This window comes from Marmota flaviventris, chromosome 5 (assembly GCF_047511675.1).
Source record: "Marmota flaviventris isolate mMarFla1 chromosome 5, mMarFla1.hap1, whole genome shotgun sequence".
NCBI classification, from domain to species: Eukaryota; Metazoa; Chordata; class Mammalia; order Rodentia; family Sciuridae; genus Marmota; species Marmota flaviventris.
The window spans coordinates 158,493,990-158,516,882 of record NC_092502.1 but is presented as its reverse complement, the minus strand read 5'-3'; the positions used below and the strand labels follow the sequence as shown (position 1 = coordinate 158,516,882).

Genomic DNA, 22,893 nt, shown 5'->3' with positions numbered 1-22,893 from the left:
CTGGCTATGCATTCAGTACCTACAGTCTTAAGATCTGGGCAACTCCTGGAACCCTGTTACCCACGTGATCTCCTTCCTCTCAGTCCTGGTCCCCCCCCCCCCCCCTGTGATTACAGGTAGGTGAGAACCCCAGGAGCTTCCAAGGAAAACGTGCACCACACAGGTTAAGGAGAGAAGAACAATTATGAATATCACTTTGTTTGACTTTATAAACAAAGTCAGATCTACTTAAGGGAAACAAGAATAACTCCAGAAAAGAACACTGTTTCAGATATTATTTTAAGAAGGATTTCCTCTTACATCAAGTAGCTAGCTGCAGTTACACTAGTGGTACATTCAGTCATTTCTACTGTTCTTCACAAACTGGGCTTGAAGAGATACTTTAAATGCAAAATTACATTATATATTTCAAATAGGTCCAGGAAGATATTTCAAGTCATATTTCAACTCATAGGAGCAACTGGAGAAATTTCTAAAAGGAGCCCTTGGATACCCGAGCATTGTTGGAAACCATCTGAACACCAGGACATATATCATTAACATGATTAAAAATTTCGGAAACAAATTTTAAGAAAATTGTGATACAGCATGTATTCATTCTACTTGCTAAATTAACAGCCAGATACATTCTTCATTAAATGCTTTAAAATTTTAATATTTTGAGGATGAAATAGTTAATCTTTATAATATGCTTTATTAGTTTAAATTTATATAGCTAGTTTTATTTTATTATGTTAATTGGTAGCCTCTACATTAAGTGAGCTTTTTTGGTTTCTGATCAATTGAAAAATGTGTATTTTTTGTGTGTATAATTATACCCATGCATATTTAGGTATAAAAACATGTGTATGTATTAACTGTGTAAATACACACATGTATATATTTCTTTTCTTTTTAAATGATATCATGAATATTGAAATGTGGCTGTCACTCAATAGTTGTTTTTCGACATCAAGCATAATCTAGCTGTGTTCAAACTGATGGATTGACACCAGTTCACTGGGAAGGACGGTAGAATGACACAGACATAATTACTGTATCTATATCTATCTATCTATCTATCTGTCTGTCTATCTATCTATCTATATCTATCTATATAGCCAGAAGAATGAGAAATTATGCTCCATTTATGTATAATATGTTAAAATGCATTCTACTATCGTGTATAACTAATTAGAATAAATAAAAACAAAAATTGAAAAAAATACCAAATTAAAACTTTAAAAGTCTATGTAAAATGAAAAACCAGTATAACAAATAATGTTTCAGGATAACCAAATAAAATACTTAAAAACTTACATATATAATATGCCTAAGTGAAAACATGAAAAATGATGTGAATAAACACATCTCTGGATTAAAAACGTCCTTGTTTTGTGCAAGGAAGAGTGGAAGACTGCACTGGATAAAAGGTGGTTGGTACAACCCAATCCTTCCATCATCACCAGGACCCAACACCCACTCCTTATGAACAGGAAGTCTGATTGTTTTTTCTGGTCACGCAGTACCTGTTGCCCATGGCAATATTTCCAAGTGTTCTCTCCTGCGTCATCAAGTACATACAGTACTGTCCTGGCCACCAGTCAAGAGCCTAAGCATCTGAGGGGACAACAAGAGTGTGTTATTGGTTTCCCCAGGAGGCTGTCCACTGCATTCTGATAAGACTCTCTCGTTTAAGTGGCACATCTTGGGAGACATGTACTTGGAAGATATAAGAAGAAAAATGATACTCATGTTTTTCCTAAATGGTGGGGTTTATTTCATTGCTCACATACAATTGAATGAGACAAACTATTTACATAAAACCTACGTACAAAAAATATAATACAATTTATGCTGTACATCATCAAGATTCTCTTATTTTGTTCCCCCAAATTGTAGGCAGACAGAGATGATAGGAGTGAGGAGGGAGTGGCCATGAGAGGAAGAGGGCTGCACTCCTGGGAGTAGTCAGAATCATGCTTCATGAATTTGTTGTTCATAAAAGGATGGGTGGGGTTGAGCTCTAGAAGTTGGCAATGCACCAGGAATGTGAGTGAACACAACATTTTCACCGCTAGAAGAGCACACTTCATCTCATGTGTGTCCATTTTCCCTGGAGAAAAAGGAGCTTGGAGCAAGTGTGAATTGTTTTTTGCTGATTGGCTGGGTAATACCCCATCCAGATCCTTTCTTAACTTCCATAATTGATCCAATGCAAGACAGACAGAGCTCCCTGCCCAGTTTGCCACAATTAGTGTCTTAAACTAATTCTGAAAACCATGTTATCTGTCAAGTGTCATTAAGCAACAATGTGAGGCATAGTCCTGGACAGCTCTCAGGCAGAATCTAAGACCAGCGTATTGATGGACAGAAAACAGACAAAAAGTGATGCTCACTGGAAATTGCTGTTGCATATGTCTACCAAGAAGTGTTCAAAGGAAACCTTGAGGACCAAATATAAGCGTCGAGAAAAAGTGCAGTGTGCCCAGTGACCCCACAAAAAATCCAGGCATCCCCAAGTACTCCAACACAATTACCAATATCCTATTTCCTCAAAGAAAGGGGGAATATAAAACTATTTCATTCTTGAAAAAAATCCCTGCAATGTTTAGAACAAATTGCATATTAATAATTAATTTTATATCAGTAATCTCTGCAAGCTTACCAAGAGCTGAGTAGGTTTTGGAGAAATTTCAATGAAAAAAAAAATGAAACAATCCCAAATAAGTTTATTTTGTATCACAAAACAGGCAACAGCAGGTGAACACAAAATGAGGAGTAACATGTTTAAATGCGAATCAGTGGCAGAACACACAGGTTTTGCTACACACTTTTGAAGAACCCTGTGCAGGACCAAGCTTGTGCATTTTCCTAGCAGCTGTGCGGAGCTGCTGTGGTGTCTCCAGGTGCTGGGGCTGAGGCGCCTGTGCTGCTTTCCATCCACGTGCAGAAGTTCAAGCTTGATTTTTGACCACGATTATGGTATAAAGCAAAAGCAGTCCACTTTAGCAGAGAAAACATTGTTAAATTAAAAAAAAAAAAAACACAAATTAACAACTTTTGCAAATATGTGAAGCAGTATTGACGTTGAATCTACAAAAATAATCAATTAGACAATGTTCTAGGTGGTCCTCCTTCCACACCCAACTCTGTACCAATTGTTAACAGCATGTGTCTGGTTTCTCTCTTCCTGTGCACTTGCCTGGAGGGGGACAGAAACAAAGGCCTCTAACTTGTACAGGCATCATGCTGACCTTCCTGTTAAGGACAGATGCTGCTGTGTGTTCTGGAAGATGTAGGAATTAGAGCCATGTCAGTTTCTGGGAGACTGAGGCGGGGTTTCCCACTTTTCTGAATACACCATTGCCCAGTGGGAGCAAATGCACACCTGGAGATGAAGTGTGTCTTGGTCATTTTCTATTCCTGAGTTCAGAGTGGTGTGTAAGGATGATTTTCTTTAAAACATATCCAATCAACCATCTGCTTCTAACTGGAACCCACACTATTGAGTGTCACGGTACTCCATCATCTTCAACAAGGCACTAGCGACATTTTACGGGAAAGCACACTACCATTTCACACTCATTGTCCAAATAAGCAGGGTGCTCAGAATGGCTTCTAGTATCCAATAATAGATAATCATGGATGATAATAGGTAATCAAATATTGACAATGTCATGTCAGCATAAATCCCCATGAAGAGATGGAGGCTTTTGGAAGAATGGATGTGCTGGTCATGGCCAATTCCATCAGCAAACTCCAGCTTGGATCATTAAAAACAATGGCAGAAAGTTTGCATACGAGTTGATTTCACGTTACTAGTTTAATTTGATTATTTGAGCTGTGGGATTTAGACCTAGCTTGTCACTTGCGAAATGGCAATTTTAATGTTAATTTAGTTCACTTTATCAACCTATGTTACCTGCTGCCTCCGGAAGGTGCTCTAGAGCCATGTTCTGAGACAGAGACACTAAACTCACTGGAGTTATCCCCAAATGCCACTCAAATCAGGAAAGTCTCACTGAAGTATAAAGAACACTTCAAAGCTACAGAAAGTTGATGGCTCTGGGGCCATGCAGATGAGGGAAATGGCTTGACCAGTGCTCGGGGAACTAATTTGATTTATTACAAAAGCAAGACAAATAGAGTAAAGAAGTATAAGAATATTTGTAAATTCAAATGCTATCAAAGTTGTGTTTAGGCAAAATGAATAGCTGGATCCATCCCTGATGTATTATGTCTAGGAAAAAATTTCCTGTAACATCCCATTAAACTTTAATGTAACCTTTAGTGATATCTTGGGGACACGGAGTCTGCCTTGCTAAGACTTTGTCCACAATGTCAAAGGCAAGACCCATTAATTCTACCAAATATTCTGGTCAGAACATTCACTGGAATAGGCTTTGGCTCCCGTGATTTCCACCCTTTTGTGTAAGAATATAAACAAGGACACCTTTGCCTCGGACTGCTGCACTCTGGGCAGCTGATCCTGGAAGAGTCCATAGGTCATGCCCACAGGACTGTCATGTGGACGGTGATCCCCCCAGGGCCTGGCCTTAGCACTCACAGGGGAGTGACAAGACCTCATCTTTCCATGGCACCTACTTATTGTTCCCATGTTTGCTTCTTTTTTCTCTGGCATGGCCTATGGGCCAGTGGGGCCAGAAGCTGGTCCACTGAAGACCCTATCTAGGGACTGAGGTGACTCCTTGGTGAGGAGGCCTTCAGAGCATTCAGTGCTTCAAATTCCTCTTCAGTCCCTTTAGAGTCTCTGCCCACCACTATGCACATAGAAGCCCTCTTCCCTTTCCCTCATACTGAGGCTAAGTCCAGTCAGACTCTTAGACAGACATCTCTGCAGGAGGGTTCATGTAGACAGGAGGGGTCTGGAGCAGGGAATAGCAGTGCACTGATGGGGGACTATTATCCCACAGGTGGTTAAAAGACTCAAACTCCAGCTCAAATACAGCCAAACCAAACATGGTTCTGCCAAACAAGAGAGAGGGTGAGGTGGGGAGGCGATTTTCCTTTGAATACAGTGTCAGGTAGCAGTGAGTGAGGGGCTTTTTTCACAGTAGAACTCTAGAGGGTTTCTACTGTCCACACCATGAGAGCTCTGGGGTGCAGAGGGTGTACCCTGCATTTACATACATGTAGTAGAGACCAGCTTAGATGCCACTGGAAACATGTCCATTAAGCCCAATGACAAGTTCTTGAAATTTAGCATTCTCCCTCTTAGGGGAAGTAAAGTGACTTTGAAACTGAGAAAATATTCAAGAAGGGAAGATGTGTGTGTGTGTATGTATGTGTGTGTGTGTGTGTGTGTGTGTGAAAGAGAGAGAGAGAGAGGAGAGAGAGAGAGAGAGAGAGAGAGAGAGAGAGAGAGAGAGAGAGAGTCAGTTCATTCTACAGAGTGAAAAAAAACTTTTTCTTAGCAGAAAGTAAAGAGTCCAAGCAGACAATGAAAACCCAACCAGCCATCTGTGCATTTTACCTGTTAGTGCGGATTTCAAGAACGTGTGTACAGCAGTGGACTCTTGCAGTGTGCCTAGAATGCATGAAATGCCACATGGAGCCCCACTGGTGAGGTCCTGTACATCAACCATTTACAATCTAACATTCCAGATCCAACCTAGCACATCTCCTAGAGCCCACCTGCCATTTTTAAAATTTTAATACAGAACCATTTTTGCAAATTTGGGCATTTGGGAATCTTTTGAATTGTACAATATTCATTATTAATCATAGTTTTCCAACATTTTCTGAAATTGCTTCTTTAAATTGGATATAGTGAAAACGCATATGCTAATAATGTTCTGTGTTCTTCGCTACCCGTACTATATATTTTCACAGATCTGAAGGTCCATTTATCAAGAAGAACAGATATAGCTATCTACTCAGGCCTTTATCACAATGCCCGGAGGATTCAGATGAACATTTTCAATTTTGTTCTTTCAATAATTATTGAACCAGCTGCCACATGCTACGTGTCAGTTGTGTAAAATTTTTATCTTTTCTTTTCCTTCTGGGGACTTCTAGCAATGGCTTTAAAACACTATGAATCGTTAATTAATGACCAACGCTGAGACCATGGAGATCATCCATCCTTACTTCCAAGTGCACCTGAACTGCCTTTGCCTCTCTGCAGGGAAGAGTGGGACTTGGTGAGACTGGGTGGATGGGAGGCAGACTGGGGTAAAGAGAAGGCACCGGAACAAAACTCTCCCTCCTCCCTTGGCCTAGGGCAGTGAGTGCAGCTTCTGCTGGGGGTCCCATCAGGTAGACTGAGGTGGGCTCTGGAGAGCCAGCTTTACACATCATTAATGCTCTAGTAGGGGCTGATTGCCATACATTAGTTACATCAGGGAGATGGAGAACAAAAAGATATTTCATTAAATGTCAGTTCTTTCAACGCTTGGCATAACGTGGAAAATAAAAAAAGGTTGTTTTCAATTATAGTTCAGTATTTTTAATACTTTCCTTAATCAGCATCATAAAAGTCCAGAATTGTTCTTTGCAGGGAGAAAGAAGGTATACAGTCTGTCCAAATGCTGAACCAGTAGTTCCTCTAGATGCCGGCTCTTCAGGATGTCACCGTGGCCAGACGGGAGGCTCCAGGCCAACAGTGTGGCGAGGATCTCCCGGGAACACCATGCAGTCCAAGAGTCAGAAGAAGGTTGGTTCTGCAGCAAGCTGCTAGCCACGGCCACACCTCCCTGTGTCTGAGCCTCTGCCCCCTTGCTCACCTGCACAGGGAGAACAGTCATACCCCAGGCCACAGCAGGACGTCTTGGTTGACCCTTACCTCTGCAGGTCCAGGTCAGGTGGAACCCCTGGGCTTCCCTGGGCAAGAATTATTTCAAGTCCAAACACAAGTTTGCTTCTGAGAATCCACAATATCACCCAGATCAGGACCTTGGGTGATCCAGGGTGAAAAACTGCCTGGCCACTTCATTTTTGTTGTTTTATCAAATACTATGGACCTTGTGGAGGGAGGCGGTCTCTGATACCCATTTCCTCAAATTAAAACATCAGGAAGATTTACACTTAAAAGCAAAAAGACATTTTTTTCTTTCTAAAGATTCCTTCCAATATGAGCGGCACACTGATAAAATAAAGCTCATGGAAACAATAGGTTTTTAGAAAAATGGACTGAACATAATTAAAAAACAAATGTCACACCGTGGCTCACTCAACAATGATCAAGTGATTGTTATGGACCAGACTTTCACGACGCCACAGTTAGATTTTTGTTGCTTTTAAGGATGTGTATTTTTTTTTTCGCAGCAATGGGACACTATTGGCTTGAAATGCACTTGAAGTCTATCCACACTTTATCTCTGAAGCCTCAGAAACATGGGCAGTCATGGAGCACAGGCTTTGAGGAACTGAGGATTTACAAAAACCGAGGACTAAGCGCTACTAGTACTCATCGTAATTATTGAGATCTGTGAAGTAGGCGTTGGAGTAGGTCTTCCCCGTGAGGTGCGGGTTGAAGTACTTGTTTCTTTCCTCTAGGATCAAGTTGTTTTTGTTAAATGCCTGCAAAATACATTATAGAAAGATTTAAGAATACTCCACAAGTAGCACTTCAGAGGGAAATATAACTAGGAGACCGTTATGCTAACTTGAGTTCTCTCCTAGGCTTCCCCTATTCTTGACAGTTTTCCTCATTCACTGATTTTCCCAGATCCATTGCCTCATGGAAGACTTGACTAGTAACTAGAATAAGGTTGGCTGCTTTGGGTATCTTCCACTCTACTTTTGAACTTTAGTTCGGAAGTTAGGAAGAGAAGTAGAGGGTCAGAAAACCTAAATCTAAACCCCTAGGAAACCATAACTTGAATGATTTCAAGTTAGCAGACACTTTGAAAGTCACCACATATGTCTAAGTATACATTTAAGTGGCTTCCCGATTTCCATGGATTGGTACACTCATCAGAGATCTCGACAGAACTTATTTAAGCAAATGTATCCAATTAAACTGCCTTGATTTCTTTTCTCTCTGCTCTCAGAAGGTGACTGATGCGGCCATCTCTGGACACAGATGGCTACCTCCTTAGTAGTCATTAAAGTCACCTGTAATTTCAAAGAGTACAACTATATCAAATAGAGAGTAAATATTAAGAGGACTAAAATAAAGATGTAGCAGAAGGGGCAGAGGCCAGTTGTGTAGGACCAGCCTGGACCAGGTGTCAGAATAAAGTTCTAGAAGGATTATTAAAGACCAGGCAGCAATCCACACCCTCCAGTTCCTCTGCTTTATGGCAGCAGCATTTCTGATCATCTTGAAAGTTACTGCATCTTAAGTGGGAACACAGACCAGCTAAAATCCCTTCTGCTTCCTGCATCAACAGGACCACAGGTAAGTGGATCTGCTGGACTCATGCAGAGGAGACCACTCGTGGGTTCTGGAAGCCTTGGGAAGGTTCTTGCTGATAAGAGTAGACATGTTCTTCGTCGCTCTCTAGGAGTTCATTTCTGAGAGGCTATGGGGATCTGTCATGAGTCCTGATGCTCCCTCCCTGGGCCTGTCACCTGGGGAAGTCAGTGCTAATGGATTCTGGACCCTGGTTTAAGCAGAGTCCATGGGTAAAGCCAACGGGCTGTGCCTCCAGGAGTGGAGGCCACACAGTAGGGAATGGACAAGGGAGGACAACACAGCTCCAGGGAAACAAGTTCTCCCCTCCACCCAAAGCTGTGAGAGCGAATATGTTCCTATTGTTGTGTAGAAAAGAAATCCAATTTCACAGAGAACCACTGGAACAGAGAGCGGACAGCAGATCTCCCTAAGAATGTGAAGGAAGTCCCCAACCTACAGGAATGTGGGAATTTAGTGAGATGCAGCTCAGGGTCTCACTAAACCCCCTTCCTCCATGTGGGTGGTAAGAAAGAGTAGGTGAGGTGAACAAGACCCTTGATGTCTCTCAGGTTACACCTGTGGCCTTCTGTGCAGATGCAAGAAGCCTCCTGTACATTAGGACACTGTCACAAGAACCGTGCAAGAGTGTGTGCCATCAGATAAAAGATGAAGACTACGATTTTAAAGATAAACATACTGAGGTGCAAAGAAGCTTGGGTCTGCTCCTGAAATGGGAGTGGGTGTCTGACTGCCCAGTGGTGCTCAGGGCCTCACCTGGGAGCACATCTCTGATGCCCAAGTTCAGGCCCCACAGCAAGGGTGGATCAGAGCTGAACCGGGGCCACAGACCTGGTATCTCCAGCAGTAGGTGTGCTGCTGCTTCATGTCCCTTTTTAAATTTATCCCCACATGAGATGCCGTGTTTTTCCAGGCAAAACAAAGCTTAAAAGGTGGGTGATCACGAAGGTTCCCTTACACTCCACCAACCCAATCACCAGCGCCAACACCAAGGACCTTTGCAGACAGCCGGCACCGCTGATTCCTCACCTTGATGGCCTCCACGGAGTCGTACTTGTCCAGTTTGTTGATGTGGTTGGTGATGCTGGTGTTGAGGGGGGCGGGAGAGACGGGGTGGATGACGGTCGCGTCATGGGACTGCTGCTGGTAGCGCTGGCAGTAGGTGTAGATGAGCAGGGTGAGGAGGCAGCCGAGGATGGAGCTGCTGAGCCCCACGGCGATCATGTGGAACATGTTGAACTCTGAGGGCAGAATCACAGGCATGCTACGCTCAGAAAGAAGGCGCTACCCCAAGGCTCAAGTGCTTAGAAAAGAGCAAGATGAGAAGCCCACTCCAAAATTAGAGAAATCGTAATCATGCTCCTCTTTGAAATGCTATGGCCACCAGGAGACTTCTCCACAGTGAGCACAGCATATTTAAATTCAGGCTCTTGGGGATTATAATCAGTTTTTTCAAGTCACCTTAAACCTGAATACGCTAACAGAATATCTTTTTTTTTCCCCCTTTGAAGGCTTATACAGTACTGTTCTGTTCTAAGAGCAGTATAATCTCTGTTCTCTGGGGTTTCTACAGCACAGTTCATTCATGTCCCTTAACAGGTGGAGCTCCCTGCATCCCGGACTGCCAGGTCCCAGGAACAGCAGGAAAGGCACTTACAGCTTCCAATTTCTGTGCATGGTCATGCCAGACTGCTTTCCTCACCCTCTTTTATTATTTCATCTTATTTAAAAATTGTTCCATTTACATAGATCCTCATGTTTTCCGTTTCTTGCACAAACATGCATTATATAATAATGACATTAGAAACTCCCAAAGTTCTGAAGGAAAAATGTCTCTTTGCTAAAGGCAGCCACTCTCCCAGGTCCTTCAGGAGGAATTCTGCACATACATGTGCTGCAGGTGTACAAATATTATCCTGTGGACCACTGTTTTTGCTTAGATTATATTTTGGTGATCTCATTAAGAAAATGGTTTACTCCAAAGAAAACAAGAATTCTAGTTAAAGGAATAAAATACAATCTCCTGGTGACCGTGACCTATTGTTTTTATATTTAATCAGCATCTCTTCTCTTTGAGGGACTTTCCTCCAGCAGACTTGGACCTAACCTCTGAAACAGAAGTGGCTTGAGTGACATCAGGGCAGCCTGCCAAGACCTACCTATGTGGGCCTGAGAAACAGTACAAAAGTCGGTCTCCCCACGTGCTGGGAGAACACCACTGTTACTTTCGCATCTTTCAGGGAACAAACACCAACACCCGGGCAGCTCTCACATTGTCGAGCTCAGGGAGAGTCACAAGAAGCAGACCATGACGTGACTTCCTACACTGCAATGGCCCTGCGTGAGTAACCGCCTGCAGGTTGCTGGCCTCCTGTCTCCACTGCTGAAAGCACATCCCGAGGATCCCCATTTCCCCCTAAGTATCCCCTCGTTGTGTCACCAGGGTCACCTGATGCCCTCCTGTGATGGTCAACCCCAGATCCAAAGGCAGAATGGAGAAGTATGCTGGGCATCAGCCCAAGTCCAGAGGAGCCTGTCTGGCCCCAGAGACTTCAGGGCTCTTGGGGCCAGAGGGCCTGGAGGTCTGTCCCCACAGCCAGGGCCTGGGTGTTTGCCCCTGAACTGCCCAGGCCTCCTCCCCTGAGGCCCACAGAGCAGCTCTCCTGTACCCTGTGTTCCTCATGCCCGTTCCCAATGCTCACTCCTCAGGGATCCTTCCCAAAGGCACCAGCCCCCTTCTGGCACCTGGTGTCAAAGGTCACTAATTACTAGTCACCAAGGTCCTACTACATGCTGGGACCCCAAGGGTCCTTCCTGATCCCCACAGATCCCTGAGTGGCTGAGAGGTTCCCTGGGAAGCCAAGCCCCAGGGGACAGGAGATCCATCAGGGCCTCACCCATGCTAGATGGTAGAGGCTGAATATCCCCATCTTCCCCTGAATGCTGAGCCTTCTCCCGTACACCATGCTCCTTTCTGCTCGTGAGCACTGTGTTGCAGGAGCCCAGGGCCCCGAGAGATGGACTAGAAGCTGTAAGGGAGACCAGTTGGTCCCACTGGATGATTTTTTTGTGCAAACTTTGATTTTTCAACAAACTGAGAAAACAAGTCTGTGTTGCCCCCCAAGGTAGAGGTAGATGGACATGGTGAACCCAGCCTGCCCTCTCTGGGGTTCATGGTCAGCCAGGCCCAACACTCTCCTAAACATACTGTAATTACAAATACATAGGCAATTCCTTACACAGGGGTCCAGATACACAGCGCTGAGAGCTGGACGATCCAGGTGGATATTACTAGAATATTCTATAGGTATTCCCCACACCCTGACAACCCCTTTAGTTTTCCACTTCCAGCTTATTTGGTCAGTGGTACAGGATGATGGAAGGACCTCACAGATGCCTGGCCTTTCCTGGTTTTGTCAGGAGCCTCTGCAGCTGGAGGGCTCCTGGGCTGTGACAGGTGGGACCTTTTCACCAACAAACACTAGAATTGTTTACTGTAACACTGAAGCTGTACCTAAGCAGGTATGATGTCATGTGAGTTTTCATTTCTGTATACTTTAGGTGTCAGGACTCCTGGGGTCAATACCACATACTGATAAAAACACTCTCTGCGGCACTGATAACTCATGTTTTTATAACAGATGGAAGATGTATTACCATCTCCATATGCAGATAGTTTGTCATTAATCACATGAATCATTCCTGCAGGTGCCTGGGGAAGGCCAGGACCAGCTGACATCTTTATGATGATCATGTTCTCTTTGTGTCTCATGCAACTAAAAATAGCTAGGTTGAAAAATCTCGATAGAAGCACATTTTCCACAGAGGGAAAAAATAGTGCCTATTGAATCTCTGTTGAATCTGTTTATTGTGGCTCTTTCCTTGGAATATGCTTTTATTTTTTGGCCTTTTTTTTTAGATAAACCTGAAATAAAGACCAACTGCTCAGTTGGTTCATTGGATGATATTACGAGCAAAATTTTATTGATTTTTCAATAAACTGAGAAAACACATCTATGTTGTCTCCCTAAACATCCCCAAACATCCTTGCTAGGTAAATGCTTATTTTCACCTCTTAGCCTTATGCTAGGATCCATTTCTTCTCTTACCTGCTGTGGAATGTCCAAGTCAGAAGCTTAAAGACCTAAGGCAATCAGTTCTTAGAAGCTTAAAGACCTAAGGCAATGCAGAGTAATCCAAGCTTCTGTGATTCAGCCCACAGCACCTCATGATTGGCTCTGGTTTGTACAGCTCTTGGCAAAGTTGGTGCCAAGACTCAGAGCAGCATGGCAGTACAGGAGGGGCCTGCAGAACAACTCCTGGGTCTTTAAGGCCCCAGAGGGATTTGCACATTGGAACAGGGTGGCCTGTCCTGGGCAAGGTGATGGGAGCCTCTGGCAGTGAGCATGGGTGACCAGTGACATCTACTGCAGCCCAGCTGTGTGACTCTTCAAGTTCTGACTTGGCCTTCTGAGAATGGGAAAACACCTTAGGAACTGCTCCACTCCTGACCTGCCCTTGACTGAGGGCAGCTGACAGCCCTGGACCTGTGAGCTGAGCAAGATCGTCACCTTGCAGGGCTGCTGTAACTCGAAGTCCCTGGACACGGACATCTAGACCCTACCAGGTCACTTTTTCCATAGTGATATGTGTTTAAACCTCCCACTGTACCCCTTGCCAGGATCTCATCCCTCGTACCCTTGAGCATGAGCTGTGTGCACCTGGGCCAGGGCCTTACCTCTCTGAGCTTCACAGGCCCCATTTATGGCACAGGTACAAAGGCACGGACACTATCCCTTTTCTGCAATTCCCAGGTGCAAAATCCCTGAGAAGTGGTTTTTCTCCATGTATCTGACAGTGACTCGTGGCCTGACATGACTCATTCTGCTGCATTAGCACCTCACATTGCTAATGTGAGGTATCGTTCAAGAGACTGATCCTGGAGCATAGCCCCAGACACTGTGGGTGTTGTATAATACAGGGTATGAGACCTAAATGTCCTTCTAGAATCTGAAACCGTCACTTTCAAACTCTCCTCTACTTCCAAGGCTTCTCCATGTAAACTGTAGGTGGCAGTACCTAGCAAATTCACTTTGTATGGGCCATATGGGACACTTCTTGTCTGAAGCACTGAATATAATGTCTGGCACACAGGGCTATATAAACACATGAAGGGACACTAGCCACTGCCATCATTTTATATAAGCCCTTGCATATTAATCTCACAAGTGGATCCTGTATTAGCAACTGCCAGTTGGTGAGCTTGCTGCATGACTTAGATCATGGGAAGATGAATGTCCTGGCCTGTCTTAGGCAATAGGGTCTCTTATGAGTTCCAAAGGTGTTGGGGCCGCTTAGGTCTTCAATGTAAACCTGATGCCCCTCACAAAATCAACACAGAGTGGATGCTTAGCAAAGATTCTTGAATGAATTAGTGGACACATTAACAGATGGCTGACTAAACCAGATGTATAGACAGCAATCTCCTAATCCATGTAGTTATTAATGCTAAGTACATTCCTAAAACATGGTTTGGAAGCCCCCACTTCCTTGAGACCAAAAACAAAACCCAAAGCCTGCTGTGCTGAGCACTCTGGATTCCCCTGGTGGAATAGATTGTGGTGGGCATTGATATCTATTTGCCATCAGTCGTACATGTGAAGATATGGATGTTGGCTCAGATGTCAAAGTGGACATGGGCTATGCTTTGGTCTTTGGATGATAAGTCTTTTGTTCAGGCATATTTTCAATGAAAACAATAACTTTAAGTTTTGGAAGGTACAGACTGCAAATTCCAAACTTCCATATGCTTGAATCAAAGAATGTGGTTTTTGAGACTCAGTGTTGCAGTTTAAAAAATTTCTCTAGTGATGTATGTATAATCTTGTACCCCCATTACAATATAGCCATTTCAGTGGGCTGGAGATTCAAGGTTAGGTGCAATGGATTTGCACATAAATATAAACAAACTCCTTGGATTTCATTTTATTCATGGAAAATCTCCCTGAACTCATATCAAGATCGCTGGTTCATCAAGTGTTGCGTTCAACAGAGTCCCTGCAGGGCTCACTTAGCCACGGATTGTTGTGCCCCACTCAGAGAGGTTCTGGTTCTGTAGTTGAAGCTGGGGCCTCAGAATTTGCATGTCTATTAGGTTCCCAAGGGATGCTGATGATGCTGGCCAAGGGACCCCACTCTGAGAACCACTGTGCCACATCTTAAATCTTGACTATTAATGTTTATGCAAAGGTATATGTTTGGGGTCCAGGAGTTTCACCTCCATGTAATTCTTTGCCAATAGCAGAAACAAGGAAGACATACGGGGGAAGAAATATTTGGAAGAGACCAGAATACCAGTAAGAAACTAGTTAAAAGGAGGCACTTACCTCCACACCTTTTCTCCTCTACACTGCTTGATCTTGCAACAGATACTTCTGGAAAAACAAAAATCCAATCACAATGCATAAAGGGTGTTGGGAAGTAGGTTCATTTATTTACATTAATATTTCATTTGCAAAAGGTCCAATGATTTTTTAATCTGTTGGGAGTCCAAGTTTCCAAAGCTTGATTAGTTTTCAAAACAAATTTATACTTGTTTACTGTTTCAAAAAACCCAAGAAGGATTGGTTCAGTCACTTTGACTAGGACAGGACAAGATTCATTATCACAGGAAAAAAAATTATGTGACCCCTTAGGCTGCAACCAAAGCACCTGCTGATTCCTGTTAGAATGTCCCCTGCCAGCCCTGGGATCTCTGTTCCTTGGTGACTATTATATTGCATCAAGACCAATGATCTTTTAGTCCCAGTGAAATGGAAGCCAAATCACCAAAGCTCAAAGGAAGTCACCATAACAAAGTCATATCCAGGAGCACATTGGTGCCCTTTATCATGCCATATCTACACTCCACAAGCAAAATGTCAATGAGAAGAGAGGTCTTCTAAGTTTCTCAACTCCCACCAGGTTGGGGGGAACATTTCAGGAGTCTAGTTCTCCTACATTGATTTTCCATTACAAAACAAAAATTATAAATATGTCTATGGCTAAACAGATAAATAACACAGTTCTGCACCCTACATGGTACAGGTGACTTACAAGGCTAAGGCTAATAATTGTTTCTCAGATACTATTATTTTTTCCACAAATGCAGGGAAATGAAGACAATTTGGTTCATGGAGCCCTATTGTTTCTTTGCAATAATTGGTTTGCTTTGGTCCAAGCTATAGTCCTAAAGGGCACACTGGGCATGTGCTACGTGGTGTGTACATGTGCAGAGCACCAGCCATCTGTGAGAAGGCAATGGTGAAGAGCTACCCACAACAACTGAGCCCTGGTTCCACACCCCGTCTGTGACCAGAGGCCAAGCCACTTCTCCAAGGTGAGAATCATGATGCAAATCAATTTCCCCAAATATATTAACGTTCTTATAGAGAATGGACCTTGGTTTTCTGAGCAAACACACACATAATATTGCCAAAGCACTTAACCCCATATTAAAATAACCAAATAACATATTTCCATTTTTTAGAGAAAAATCTTCTATTAGAATCAATAAATTATAGATGGCATTGTGTTTGAAAAAATCTTACACTCAAGAAGTATTTCAAGTCTAAATCTGAATTTATCTACAAATCTGCACTTTTATCCCCTACAAACCATGAGAGTTGATGGGATCATCATCTCAGCTTCACCAGACACAGCCTCCGAGATCACACTGTGACCCGTGAACCACTTTCCGTCTAAATGTCGGGATGCTTTTGTTCACACTTACACCATCCGCTGCGCTTACCTGGGATGAAATTAGAGTCAAAAACGCATGGCCGGGTCTCGGTGGTGTTTCCGGAACACTGGACACCCACAGGGAACAGAAGGATGCATTGGCGGGCGCGGATCTGGATGCCAGACGCATCGCACATGGACCAGTCTGACCACTCTGACCAGCTTTCTGCGGGGGACAGAAGATGGGAGATGGGGCAAGAACTCCTGCTAAAATTAATCTGCCAAGGTACATGAGCTGGTTTAGGTTCTCATGTTATGTTTTTGATAAGATGTAGTCATAACTTCTGACCAGGCCAGTAAATAAAATACATGAGGATGGAAAAAACAAACAAACAAACAAACAAAAAACCATGGTGTAATATAATCAGATATAATACGCTTCCATAAACATTTCTAAAGACCACCTTATTTTAATGCTATAAAAATTGTCTTTAGAGTCAATAAGCTAATCCATGAGACCCAGCAGTGAATAAACTACCCTCAGTTGGGGGCAGAAATTTCAATGACATTACCATTTCTCACAGGGCCAAGCTTTCCTGCAAAGAGCAGCCTCAAATGCATTCCTAATAAACTCCTGCACATTTCCACAGGACTCTGCTCAGACAACAGAAGGAAGGTGTGTTAATGAGAAATCCTCAGTGGCTGAATGGGAACTTAAAGCACTTTCTGGGGTTGGTTCAACAACAGTTTTGCAGAGTCAATGTAGCAAAGCCAGGATACCCTCAGGGCAGGATTCATTTCACCCCAGGTGAACCAGCACAAAAGAGCAGCAGGCCAGTTCACAAGCCTTGGGTCAAGTCCAGAAGAAGAGAGATGAAAGAATTCCTTGTCCTATGTATAAAAATGGCTGAAATCTGTCCAAATCACTCAGGCATACAGATGTGTGAAAAGAGAAACTCATATCTATGAAAAAAAGGTTTAAAAATGAACACTCCATATTATTTAAGTAATATTAACCAATTAAAAAAAGGCTACATTTTCTGTGCAGTTTGGAAAAAAAAAATTTGGAAATCCAACTTGCACCTTGATCCAGGTAAAGGTAACAGCTTTTGCTTCAAAAATGTACAAAGGCCCTGCTATTGAAATGACTGAGAATTTGGTCTTGAAGCTCTTTTTAATATAACTGAAACTTTCCAGGAATAACCCCCCCCCCCCCGGGAGCAAGCTAATAAACTATGAGGTTGTCGGCATCAGTGAGACCCAGAAGGGGGGATAAGAGGACCCATGTGTCAGGAGCCAGGCTGCTTCTGAAACAAGGAGGCTGTCTCAGCACAACCTGTGTCTCCCGGGGCCTTGGAGCTCCCTCACCCAGGTTCTGAGGCAGGTGTGAGGCATGCGGCACCCGAATCTCCGGTCCTCATGCTGACACCCAACAACAAAATCCTGGATCCTGACATCAGGTAAGATATTTGAAGATTTATTCGTTTTTTTTTTTAAAATAATCTGATTAAATAATTAATTATAAAATTACTGATTTGATTTCATGCTTTATATTTTCTCTAACTGCACCACCTCTGGATGACAGGCCATCGAACTTGGGTGAGGTGTCCTCAAGAATGCCTACTGCCTCCCGTGACCTTTTAGCGTGTGTTCCTGAAATGCAGCTCTGGGGATCCTCAGAAGAAGACTGAGGCCAGGCCCTGGGCGAGTAGAGGAGACAAGGGACTGCAGGCAAGACACCCTCTCAGCCATCCAGCCTCCAGGGGGCGCTCACGGGTGCTTGTTTCTTCTGGCTTTCTCCCTAGCACAGCAAGGAGCTGCCAAGAGCCATTAGTGTTAATTAGTGAAGTGAAGGCCAAATCAGGATCTATTTGTTAATCAAAGAGCTTGGGTGTTATAATGACATGCTTATACTCACCTCTGATGTGATAAAGGCTTTGAACACCAGACAAAGTGAAAAGGATTTGATTATAGAACAATGGCTAGGAAGTCACATTAAGGGTGCCCCTGTGAACTGACTTGTTCCCCCTTCTAGGACTCCCTATGATGTGATACCATCGTCCTCCTCACCATTTACAAATCCGAAAGAGGTGAGCTGGCCAATCACAGTAGCTGAGTTACAGAACCATCCCAGATGCCCATCAACAGGCGAATAGATACTGAAAATGTGGTCTATATACACAATGGAGTTTTACTCAGCCACAAAGAATAATGAAATTATGACATTTGTTGGTAAATGGATGAAACTGGGGAACATGGTGCTAAGTGAAATTAGGCAGACTCAGAAAGTCAAGGGTTGAGAGTTTTCCCTGAGATGTGAAAGTTAGTCCAAAACAAAGGAAAAAGATGGGGGGTCAAATATCATACTGATATAGGGAAGATCAGTGGAGTGGAAGGAGATGGAGATGAGGGAGGAGGAAAGGAAAGGATGTGGAATAGATTTTAAAAACCATGTCACGTGCACTTATAAACATACCACAGGAAATTCTACCTGTAAGTATATGTAGAAAGCACCCATCAAAAATAAGTAAATAAAAGAGCACAAGGAAGATCAGTAGAGCCAAAGAGGAGAAAGGGGTGAGGGAGGAGAGAAGGGAAAGGGGGTGTCCGTACCGGGGACTGAAACGGAGTCAATCAAATCCCATGCATGTGTGATTTTGTCAAAAGGAACCACAACCTAATATGGATTACTGCATACTCTCTCTTTTTTTTTTTTTTTTTAAGGAGGAAAAGAGGTGAGTTTTCTGCAGGTCAGGCAGCAGGCAAGGTCCGCTTACCTGGGCAGGGCTGGGTGTTGCAGAGCGCCTCCTCCGTGTGCAGTCCCAGGCAGATGTCCCCTCCGTAGGCTGGGGCTGGATTTGTGCATGAGCGGGTCCTCATGTAGTGTCCACCCCCGCATGTGGCTGAGCATTTTGACCAGGATGACCAGCAGGACCACACGCCGTCCACTGGGAAGGAACACAAGGTCACAATGCTTCAGAAACCCCAACCAGATCCATCTGATGGAGGTGAAGACGGAATCTGCACTACAGAAGGCGTGGGTGCAGGTAGCAGCCGAGTCCTGGCCATGTGCGGCCATAGGAAGTTTCCCTGGGCCATCCATACAGCTTGGTGCACCTTCCCTTCCTTCTCCAGTGCCCCTTATCTGTTCTTTCAGAAAATGGTTCTAAACATGTCATGTCTCCAGATGACAGAGGAGCACAATGCATGCCCTACCAAAACCCCAGTTCCCCAAGAAGGAACACGCAGCACACTGTGGCCATTAAGGCCACCCCTGGCCAGCTCTCACCCTTGCACCATGCAGTTGGCCAGACAAGACTTACAGCCCCGGATCAGGAATTCAAGTCACAGCCCTCCTCATGGGTTGGATTACGGTTTGACAGAGGAGGAGAAAAAAATCCAATGGTCCCACTAAGGTCACTGATGGGTACCCCATAAATGCAGCCTCCAATCAAGCAAACCATATAGCCACGCAGACCTGGTGGCAGGTTTTAATGGCTGGAGATGTAATCTCAACATCAGCAGCCAGACTTAGGGTTGGGTATTAACTGTGCAGCTTCACCGTGTGAATGTCAGGCAGGACTGCTTCCTGGACAGAACCCGCCAAGACTGCTCATAAACAGAGCCCTTCTCTCTCTGCTCACATTAGCCCCTGTCTTCCCCAGGTTGGGATCCCGAGACCCACAGACCAGGCTCCTAAACATCTGAAAAGATGCAAAGACTCAGTAAGCATCAGGGAAAAGCAAATCAAAACCACAGTGAGAGCCCAAGTCACACCTGTCAGGATGGCTATGATTTAAAAAATAAAAAATGTGGGTAAGGATGTGGTGAAACTGAAGCCATTTGTGTGCTGCTGGTGTAACTGCTTATGAAAAACAGAATAGTGATTCTTAAAAAAATTAAAAATAGAATTACCATAGGATCTAGAAATCTCACTTCCAAAAATTGAGTACACCAGAAAAAAATTGCAATTATCCTCTCTAAGAGATATCAGCAATTACATTACTATTCATAACAGCTAAAATATGGAAACATCCAAAATGTCAATATACATAGATAAAGAAAATATGGTATATAGATACAATGGAATATTACTCAGACTTCAAAAAGGAGATCTCTCCGTGTGCAACAACATGGATCAGCATGGAGGAGGACATAATGCTAAGTGACATAAGCCAAGCAGAATGTGAGTATTGTGTAAGTCATGGCTGGCATCTAAAATACTCAAATTCATAGATGCTGCAAGTAAAATGGTGTTCCCAGGGGTGGGGAGGAAGGGACAATGGGGATCTGCTGTACAACCCTGGGCCTGTAGCCAGCAACACTATATCATGCATTTAGTGACCTGTTCATGTTAAGTGCTTTTATTTCAACACAAAAACACTAGTGTGCTTCTTCACAATCTTCCCATAGCATGTATCTTTTGTGATCTCCTGCACTCATTCTATCCCGAGATATTCGGGATATTTTTTTATCCATCCCGCATTTCCATTCACGCTATGCCAGTCCACATCTGATCTGGTCTAATAGCCCTCTGCTCACACATACCCACGGTCCCTCTGGGGTCATGAGCAAGTCCTCCTGGCACAAGGTGGTTTATCCCATTAAATGAGAATACGGCTCCTGCTTGAAGTTCTGAGGAGCCCCTGGGCAGAATCCAGCTGCTGAAGTGGCCCCTGGGGAGCTCAAACCAAAGCTCACCCTGTGCTCGGCCCCGAGCTCCATTTGTACTTCACTGTCTGCAGGCACATACTCTAAGGGCTGGGGAAGAGCTGCTTCCGTGCAGAGGGACTCAAGGGGAGTCCAGCCCAGCCTCCACTCTCTCAAGCAGTCGCATGGGGCTGGAGTTGCCCAGAGCCCCAGGTCACTTCCCAGCTGGCCTCCTAAGGGTGTCCTCCTCGCATGACAGGTTTCCACCTGCACCTTGGAGCACCGACCCTGGCCGTGAGGTGGTCACTGACCCTGGCTATGAGGTGGTCTGCCCAGATGGAAACAGATACGGAGCACCATAGTATGAGTTCATATCAGAAAGTCTGTACTATTTTTAAAGTAGAAACTACAGAATGCAAAGCTTAATGAAGCCGACTGCACTGTGAGGGGCTTGTACAACTCCATGTGGGGAAGAAGGGACGTGCCACTGAATCAAGGAGTGACACAAACCCGAGCCCGTGAGCGGAGAGCAGCAAGCCTGGGCATAACAAGGATAATAATGAGCTCAGTCACTGTGGCAATGGTCCTCACAACAGCCTTGGGGAACATTCTAGAAATGAGTGGCTCCGGGCACTAAGAGGTTAGGTCATGGAGCGAGTGACCTGGGAGCTCTGGATGGGAGGCTGGCATGCTATACATAAAGAACAAGGCGAACCAACAGTATGGGTCTGACATCACTCCTGCCATTTCTATGCTAAAAATTCATGGGGGAATCTCCTGTGGCCGGGATCACCATGTAATTTAGCCTCTGAAAGGCTGGTTCATGGGAAGATCGGACAAATATACCCAAGCTCAGAGCCATGTTTCCCTCAAGGAATCAAAGCCATTAATTGCAGGGAATTGGTTTTTATAAAAAAAAATTGATAGATTAAGTAATGTGACAGAAGAGGGTACAAGTTTGGGTCTAGGAATTCTAGCCAACTACTTCATCACTACTGAAAAGTAAAGTTACCAGCAATCAAAGGGGGCCAAGGAAAGCTAAATGCATCCACTCCCCGGGCATCCTGGGCACAGTCAGAGATATAAAGCCCCGAGGGTGAGGGCACGCGTGGTATGGTATCAATGCCCAGAACACTGCACCACACTGTTAGAGCTGAAGGAGAGCAGGGCACCCCACTCCCCAAGAACTGAGCAGAGGTTGCCCTCCTGGAAGTGAGGACTCTGGAGTCCAGCAGGGAGAGGCACTCCAGGTGTCCACCAGAGGTCACTGGGGAACACACCCTGGTTGCACTTGGACTTCATTCAGAGTCTTCTCCCTCAGAGGAACCGTCATAGTTAAATCTGATCAAAGGAGTGTATGTTGACCCTGTCAGGGCACACGGGGTCCCAGGAAGGCTTTGAGGTTGCTTTCATCCTGTTTCTGTATCACATGGCAACAAGGAACCATCTCTCTTCTCTACCTTTGTCAGTTGGGGTCTGGAGTCTTTGTGCTGAATCAAACACACCATGAAACAAAGGTGTGAAGGGGAAAGGACCGCCCATTTCTCAAGGTCAGAGGTGAATGACATAGGAGAAGGTTCTAGTTAGACAAGGCCACAGCAGGAGAGGAAATGGTCATTTCAGCACTGGCTCAAAGTTACACGTGACAATTGGAGATGGCATTGTTAGTGATTTGATTTAAAAGTCATTTACATTCCTCTAGGTCATTTATGTCTATGTTCATTTTAAATCATAGGGAAAAACTTCATTTAGAAATACAATGATCATTTGTAATTGTTCACCCAGCAGAATGAGTTGTGAGGAAGAGAACGTGCTAAATGAAGTCAAAAGCTTGTGAAGGTGGGCAGCTCAAACCCCTCAGGCTGGGGCGGCCCACCCTCCTGCTGAGTTAGTCTGTCCAGTTGTTAGGAATCCCCCAGGAAGTGGGAGAGTGTTGACATTAGCACATCCAGACTGAACTCAGCTACTCCCCAGTGGAAAGTGACATGGCACTGTGAACCTCCACGACACTCTATGGGACCTGGCTTTTAAAGGAAAATGAGGCCAGAGCTATTTCAAGATATTTAGGTCATGTATATATAGTTCTGGTTTGACTGCCAAGTCAACTAAAAAAATAGAAAAATAAATAAAACAACCCACAGACGATGCTAATGGAGTGTCTG

General features: G+C 44.2%; 1 protein-coding gene across 2 annotated transcripts in view; it reads right to left on the bottom strand.

The window, feature by feature from the left end:
- Positions 1-2,691: 2,691 nt before the first annotated feature.
- Sema5a (semaphorin 5A) overlaps positions 2,692-22,893 on the bottom strand; it is a 450,631-nt gene continuing 430,429 nt past the window's right edge. For both annotated transcript variants that reach the window (XM_071612704.1, XM_027943895.3), the window contains exons 19-23: positions 18,859-19,029; positions 16,152-16,307; positions 14,749-14,796; positions 9,392-9,603; positions 2,692-7,524 (exon numbers count right to left, since the gene is read on the bottom strand). In XM_071612704.1, coding sequence (XP_071468805.1) covers positions 7,405-7,524; positions 9,392-9,603; positions 14,749-14,796; positions 16,152-16,307; positions 18,859-19,029 — 707 coding nt within the window. In that variant the 3' untranslated portion in view covers positions 2,692-7,404. The remainder of the gene's footprint in view (positions 7,525-9,391; positions 9,604-14,748; positions 14,797-16,151; positions 16,308-18,858; positions 19,030-22,893) is intronic.